Source organism: Trachemys scripta, chromosome 12 (assembly GCF_013100865.1).
Source record: "Trachemys scripta elegans isolate TJP31775 chromosome 12, CAS_Tse_1.0, whole genome shotgun sequence".
NCBI classification, from domain to species: Eukaryota; Metazoa; Chordata; order Testudines; family Emydidae; genus Trachemys; species Trachemys scripta.
In genome coordinates this window covers 20372428-20380538 of record NC_048309.1, presented here as the reverse complement: position 1 = coordinate 20380538, position 8111 = coordinate 20372428, and the positions used below count along the sequence as shown (strand labels likewise).

The window sequence follows — 8111 nt, the reverse complement described above, 5'->3', positions numbered from 1 at the left end:
CCAGCAGGTGCCTGCCATGGGGCTGAAGCCCCAAGACACCCCCCCCCCCATCCTCACAGGGCAGAAGTCCTGAGCTCCCCCTGCCCCAGTCTGGTAGGTGTAGGGAGCAGTGGGATGGGGCTCTGTGAGCCGCACTTAAAGGAGCCAGTTTGGCCACCCCTGCAAGTGTCTGAGTCCACTGGACCTCCAGGGCCAGGACAAGGGTGAGGAGAGCTCATGCTCAAATATCTAATTTGAAAACACCCCACTATTGGAATAGCATTAGCACACACGGGGAGCTGGCTGCAGGATCGGGGCCCCATTTGAGTCCGAGCCCAGGGCGTGGGGGCAATTCGGTTCCTGCTCTGAACGCTGTCACCTAGGCCCAGCTCCACCCTGCAGCCATGGGCCGGGCCGCTCCCTGCCCTCCGGCTCGTGGAACCGGCCCGGCTCTGTGCGCTCAATGCGCAGCGCCGCTCCCGCCACGCGGCCCCAGCGCTCGGGTGGGGGCACAACGCGGGTAAATGCCAATGCACGCGGGGGGGGGTCACATGTGCCCTGTCCCGCCCCCTCGGCGCAGCGGGGTGGGGGAGGGCCCTAGCAACGCCGGCCCGGAGCTGGTTGCTACGGGAGCGGAGGGAGGAAGCGCTTCCTGCGGCGCTGGGAGGAATCACTTCCCGGGGCGGCGAGGCCTGGCCGCTGGAGCGGGAGGTGAGAGGCGCGGGGGTGGAGGGGGAGTGTGAAGGGGCTCAGAGGATGGGATGGGGGTCAGAGGATCGGGGTGAGGGTGAGGGGGGCTCAGAGGATGGGATGGGGGTGAGAGGATTGGGGTAGGGATGAGGGGGGCACAGAGGATGGGACGGAGGTCAGAGAATTGCGGTAGGGCTAAGGGGGCTCAGAGGATGGGATGGGGGTGAGAGGATCGGGGTAGGGATGAGGGGGCTCAGAGGATGGAGTGGGGGTCAGAGGATTGGCGTAGGGATGAGGGGGGCTCAGAGGATGGGACGGGGATTAGAGGATCGGGGTGGGGATGGGGGGTGGTCAGGACAAGTTGGGAGGGTGAGATACAAACTCAGGATGCTCAGAAAGGTTTTTGTGCAGGTAGGGGTGCAGAGGAGAGCCCTGCGCCTGGCAGGAGAACAGGGAATAAGGAAGGGGTCTGAGTCACCAGAGCTAAATCTGGAAGGGATTTTTTTTTTTTTTAAGTAGGGATTGGGGGAGTGGAAAATAGCTCCCCTTTGTGTGTTATGGACAGGAGGAGTCTCATCAGGTTAACGGGAATCCTCCTGCCCAGCCCAGCCCGTGAATGGCTCACAATTGAAAACATTCCCCAAATGAGTCCCCTTGCTTCACTTCTTCTTTATAATCTTCCTGGGACCAGGTGTGCTCTTAACTGACTTTATCAAAGAGGGAATAGACACCCTGAACGTGAAGCATGTCACTCAGCTATAAGGCTGCTCAGCTGTTTCCATTAAAGCCCCAGGCCAGAATTGTCAAATATGGGTACCTAAAGTTAGGCCCCTAAACCCATAGCTGTAAATAGAAGTGGTCTCATTTTCAGAAGATCAGCACACCCTGAAATCCCATTGGCTCCCAGCACTCTTGAAGTTCAGGCTGTTTCTATTGAGGGGCCTACTGACTAGCTTCAGATACACCCAGATCTGGCCAGTTTGGCTGATCACTGGAAACATTCACCTTTTGCTCTGACACTGTCATTCTTTGTCTTTACCCAAAGATGGATTTATGATGTATTGTTTTTAGTGGCTTTGGTGTGCATGCTGCTGTATAGCTATATTGTGGTAGGCCCCAAATGAGGGATTGTCCTCCTCCCTGTTGTTTTAGGCACTGTATAAACATTATAAACAACAGTCAAATTCATTCCCTCCTCTGTAGAGCTTACAACCTGTGGCCCTGATCCTGAAAACTCTTAACCACTGGGCACAGGGCCTGATCCTGCACTCAGTGAAGTCAATTGTAATACCTTCCATTGACTTCAGTGGGTGCCAGATTAAGCCCATGGTATCCACTACTGTGACTAGTTAGCTTCAGGGTTACAACTCTGTGCCGATGTCTTCGCTTCTGCAAAAATAGTGTGTTTTTACGTTGAGATAGCTAGCTTGATGTAAAATCCTAGTGGAGACAAGTTCATGGAGGATGGGTCCATCAATGGCTATTAGCCAGGATGGGCAGGGATGATGTCCCTAGCCTCTGTTTGCCAGAAGCTGGGAATGAGCAACAGGGAATGGATCGTTTGATGATTACCTGTTCTGTTCATTCCCTCTGGGGCACCTGGCATTGGCCAATGACGGAAGACAGGATACTGGGCTAGATGGATCTTTGGTCTGACCAGTCTGGCCGTTCTTATGAGACAAGGCACAGCTAGTTTTTACCTTGATGTGGCTGCTTGATGTAGCTAGTTGAAGTCAACCCCATGTCCCGCTAGTGTTTAGCTTGCCTTGCTTTTTGAGATTAAAAACTACCTATGCCTTGTCTTCACTAGCATTTTACACTGAGGTAAAGACATGGTGTAAAGTAAAGACTTTACACTTGGGGTAAAGACTCACTTTTTTTTGCAGTGAAGACAAAAGCCTGGAAGTGTTCTGTCCAGCAGTAAGGCCCTGATCTTGCAAAGACTTAAGACATGTATTTAACTTAGACCCTTTGGAAGTACTAATGTGTGTAAAATTAAACGTATGTGTACATGTTTGCAGGTTTGGGCTTTATGTTAGATGCAGGAGCCCTATCTATATTAGAAAACTATTCTGTGGTGGGATTTTTTTTTTTTTTTTACTGTATAAATTAGATCTGTTGTGAGCAGATCTAACGGCACAGTGCTTCAAATGGTGGTGGCAGCTGATACACTTTCTACACTAGGCCTCCTGATACTGCTAACAGCCCGGGGAAATTTTTAGAAAACTTCCCTAAGCCACAATGAGATATGAAATAGATAAGTAGGAATGGAAGGGAGATTTGTGCAGTATGAGATTAGGAGTTCTCTATTTTCACACTGTATGTATCAGTTCCCTTTTTTGGTTTATTTTTGCACATTTATTTTTGGTTCGTTGACGTATGAGTGGGGGTTAGTGGGAGTGTGTTTAAAAATAAAAAAAGTTGTTGTTGTATGTTGAAAGTTTGAGCAAAAATCCTTTTTGCTATTTTTCAATTTGATGAGAAGGATGAGGGCAGGGAATACAATCTTTTAAAAAAAAAAAAAAGTTCTAACTTTTTTTTTTTCTTTTTTAAACAAAGTCAGATACAAAATAAGTGAAGTTTAAAATTTGCCCTGCCTCTGTTCCTCACTAAGAACTGCTGACTTTGCTTGGTTTGGGTGGAGATTTTAAAATAAGAAAGTTGAAACAAATTACTTCTGAGCATCCTTGCTTGACACCATTTTGGACCTAGTCGCTGGGAGCTCTGGTCCCGTCGCTGCGGGCAGCTCCGGGTCTGCACGCTGCTCTCCGCAGCGGGAGTCCCTGCTCTGGCCTGATCAGCCCTTGGGGCCGGGGAGTTAGTGCTGCCTGCAATGGGACATGTGCCCACCAAGAACTGACAGGACTGCGACCCACCAACTGGCCTCATGCAGGCCATGGGGCAACGACAGAGGGGGGCCTTTTGGGTCACCTTCCAGCCTGCTCTGGGACTAGACTGGATCTGATGCAGTGCCTTAGGTGCAAAATGCTCCTTATCTTATTCCCTGCCCCCCTGCTAGCTAGTACCCCTAACCTAGTCACACTGGAACTTGTTCCCTAGAGTTGAAGGCCTCTGTACCCGGTTGCCTAACTGCAAAGACAAATTCTCTAGCCTGTCCCAGTTCTGTGGAGTTGTCACCTTTCTTAGCTATGGACTTTTTTTTTGGTGGGGGAGTGAATATAAATCAACATCTGTTCTTCAAGGTGATAGAACATGGATTATCCTGGGAAAATGAATATTTTCTGTGAACAGAGGAATTATCATATCAGATCCAACTGGGGTCCATCTAAACCAGTGGCTTGTCTCTGACGGTGGCCTGTAGTAGATACTTTAGCAGAAGATGCTAAAAACCCACAATAGACAGTTATGTTATCACATGTTCAGTTTCAGGAGTAAATATATACTTGCTCATTGCTGTCCCCCATCACTGTATGGCCAGCACAAACATCACAATTTGTTTGGCCTCCTCCCACCCATAAGCAAGCTATTCTGGTCATCGGAAGTCTGTTCTAGTCAGCAGATTGCAAAAGATTACAGCATCTAAAGTGTGACTTTCAGTCCCCTCCTTGTTATTGGCTCTGTAGCCTGACAATGCCTTTAGAGGCACCAACATAATTTATTCTGTGAGATTGTTTTTTTACTGCAAATAAAATTGACCGAATTCTAGAAACTATGACTCAAAATAAACAATCTGCTGTTGTTATTTCACTGTAGAAACCAGACTTCTTGAGAGTGTTTGTGAAGGAGGAAGACGCTTCTGCCATGGCTGCCGAGCTGGATTTCTCTCCCCCTGAAGTCCCAGAGCCCACATTCCTGGAGAACGTGCTGCGCTATGGGCTCTTTTTTGGAGCCATTTTCCAGCTGATCTGTGTATTGGCCATAATCCTCCCAATTTCAAAGTCCCATAAGACAGTAAGTTGTTCTCTTCAGTACCAGCAAGTGTGGGCACAATCGAGTGGTGGTAGCCAGAACCTAATGGTTGATCAGTAATTCTGTAGTTCATTGCACTTCCTGTCTTTCCTGCGAGGTTCCCTTTACCTCTCTTCTGCCTTAACAGTCCCACGTCACTGCAACCCACTCCCCAGCCACAGAAGGTGGGAACAGCTGAACCTGCCAGGGCCTCTCTGAGCTTCAGCACAAGGGATCAGCACTTTCCATGCGGGCTAAGTGTACTTGCCTCTGCATTGCTCCCAATTTCTTCCAGAACACAAACAAAGGGCTGACCTCAGTCTCAAATCTACATTGCCATGTTAGTATGAGTCTGGTCCATTCTTTACCCTGTTGGTCAAGAAGCCAATCAAGGCGTACCCTCAGTAGAGTCTGCCTTTTCAGCAAGAGACTGTTAGCTCTTCTTTGTGCATAATCCTTGATAAAGGGCATCACTGCATGCGATACAGCTGAATTTCCTGGTGTTTGTTGGCACCAGCAATACAGCTTTCAGAACCGACCCCCACCTCTGTGCAGACATTTGGAAGGCCAGCTGGCTGTAGTCAGCACAAGAGGGGGATGATAAGTAAACTACAGGGCACAAAGCAAATGTGAGATGGAGTTAAAATGTAAAACATGGGCTAAACTGGAGTGATCAAAGTCCAACTGGCTATTCTGATAGAACAAGATTCAAATGCACTTGGAAACCCCTGTATTTGTAGGGTCTTTAGTCTTTACACCAACTTTTCCTGATGGCAATCAGACCACAATACATAGTGATTTTATATTTGTCTTGCTGTGTAGGGTGGAGGCCAGTATTTACAGGAACAACTTAACATGGGAAGTTTTGTTCTCTTTACAGCTGGCAATAGATTTGTTTAGAAAAATCTGATTCTTGTTGTGAAAAGATGAGGGGTATCTTTATCACAATATGTGTCTGAAGCCTGGAATGCTGCAATAATGCATTGAATGTAAAGAATCTGTTTATAGATAGTATCAGAGGGGTAGCCATGTTAGTCTGTATCCACAAAAACAACAAGGAGTCCGGTGGCACCTTAAAGACTAACAGATTTATAGATATATTTCTAAGCTGGAAGATGCTGAACCTGCTCAAGGTGTGTTTGTGTGTGTGAGAGCGAGCTGCAGCTTGAGGGGAGATGTGGTTTCTTTCATTTTCTTGACCCTGTTATGTTTGGGGGAAACGTTTAATGGCCTGAACTTTGAAAGTGAACAATAAGGCGAGCTCACACTTTGGCGTAGGGAGCTGAAAGCCAGGCACTGATTGGGAGTTGTAATGCTTAAGAAACCATCCTGTGGTGTGCACATGCTGTGGTTAAATTTTCCACACATATACTCTGCCCTCTTAGAGAAGCTGCAGACAAGTCCCATATGATCGGTTTACAAGCTAATAAACAAGAATAGATGTCTTCTGGTCACGGGAGTTACACCAGCTGCTTGAGTCTGTGTAGAATTCAGAACAGCCTCTCTCACTTGAGGAGGCTTCAGGCTTTGAAGACTACCTTACTTTGAACATTAGAAGGCAGCAGTGATCATCATACAGCAGCAGTGAACTCTGTGTCCCTGAATAGGAACTGCATAATGCTCTATTTCTCCACAGTATTGCCGCACTGTTTGCCAGCTCCCCATGCACCGATTACATCCTTCAACAAGCCAGCCAAGACTCCTCCCTTGGAAGGCCACACAGATATGAATAGTTATAGCACAGCAACTTGAGAAACATTTGAACTAAGCTCATTGATTAAAAGGATACTGTCAGCTACTCCCCTCCCCTGCACTATCTGTAACTCTCTCTTGGAAGCTTAAAACTAACACATCTTTCTCTGCCATTTTTGTGTGTCCTTTTCCAGTTGGCACATATTGATTGATAGAAATGTAGAAGCGTAAGCAATATTTATATCCAAACTCATTTAATGAAATGAGGCAATCTGCATGTGTGTGCCTTCTGGGATGAGACTGGCTCTGTTCCCTTGCATTTTTCCAAGATGACTAGAGTTTGTTTCCCATAATAGAAATGTTATCTATCATCTCCCTTGAAGGAAGAGATTGGGATGTCTCTAAGCTATCCTTCTTAGTCCAGGTGAAGAGACCTTTGTCTCTAACTTCTCTCCTAGATCTGGGGGCTTGATTACAAACTCTGAGCTTTAAATTCCTGCTGCTGGTTTGTTTGGGATTTTTTTGGAGGAGTGGGGGTTGTCTGCTGCATGATGATGTTTTTACTTTTGCAAAATCCCTGTTGAATGTTTCAGCACATGTACAGCTGATTTCAGGATTCTTTTTCTGTTCTTCCCATTTGGAATTTTTTTTAATTTCACTTCTCTCTTTCCTGCCCTCCGTCACAGCTATCTTTTGTTCTTCCTTCTCAAAATCTTCCCTAAGGGGTGTAACAACTTCACTGGGTAACGGAATGTGGTTCTGCTTGGCTTCTGAGGTCTGGTCTATACCCAGAGTTGCATCAGTAACAGTGCATAGTTTTAAACCAGTGTAAGAAACAGGATGGATACTCCTAAATCAAATTAAATCTGGATAACATGGGGTTAGCTTGCATCAGTAATTTACAGATTGCATGTTTCAAACAATATGACCAGGTTTAAACCAACGGGTGCGATGTGTGTGTTGACAAGGCCTTGTATTAGTTGCTTGCTCCTTTTGGTATAGACACTCAGATTCTGAACTGGGATGAGATGTGAAATACAAATCTCATGCCTGAAAACATTACTGACTGTTCCTTTCTTAATTGACTGTTGTAGGACTCTGACAATTTTGAGTTTAAAAGTTCAGAGGTGGTGAAGAAGCCGAAGGTGGCTGCTCCGCAGCTGAGCAAGAAACCCAAGAAGGAAACCAAGAAGAAGAGATAAAAGGCCTTGTAAAGGAGCCTTAAAGGACTGCACACAGCCAGATGGTTAATTTAACTGTCCTAGTCAGCATGGATCATCTCACCTCCGATGGGGAGGGAAAGCTTACACTTGCATCTCCTCCATGCTGGCTGGGATGTGAAGTGACGCATGGAATGGGGGGCATGTGTTGTGCCCCTGAGGATACCTTTTTCTAAGTCATTCTTTTAAAGACAGATGGTTCAAATGGATTAAGGACATCACGCTACCCAGCTTTGTATTCACTTGTATTGTTGTTACATCTAAAATACATCACTGCATTTTATGCCTTAGTAGTAATGGCTTTGTTACGTTTTTTAAAAAAATATTCTCCGTACGTAATAACTACCCCGAGTCCAGACTTGCCCAGCTCAGGGCTTTCACCTGCCCCTATATTGCCAGCACTCTGTGACTGCTTTCTTCAGCCACTCTAGTCATGTAAACACTTTTCTTCTCTGCTTCCAGCCTGAAAGAAATATGGAAATTTCAAAACTTTTTGTGGTCAGAGGGGCTGAAAAAATGCAAGGACTAAGTGATTACTGGGCTCTTAAAAATACGGAGATGTTCCATTATAGGAAGCGGCAGCAGAGAGGTTAGGAGTATTGCAAACTGTCTGCCCGCAAC

At 46.5% G+C, this 8111-nt stretch overlaps 1 protein-coding gene across 1 annotated transcript; it reads left to right on the top strand.

The window, feature by feature from the left end:
• Positions 1–574: 574 nt before the first annotated feature.
• MANBAL (mannosidase beta like) lies at positions 575–7783 on the top strand. Its single transcript, XM_034787846.1, has 3 exons — positions 575–690; positions 4384–4581; positions 7365–7783. The coding sequence occupies exons 2-3, from the start codon at positions 4432–4434 to the stop codon at positions 7470–7472; spliced, it is 258 nt and encodes an 85-aa protein (XP_034643737.1). The 5' UTR covers positions 575–690; positions 4384–4431; the 3' UTR covers positions 7473–7783.
• Positions 7784–8111: the final 328 nt, after the last annotated feature.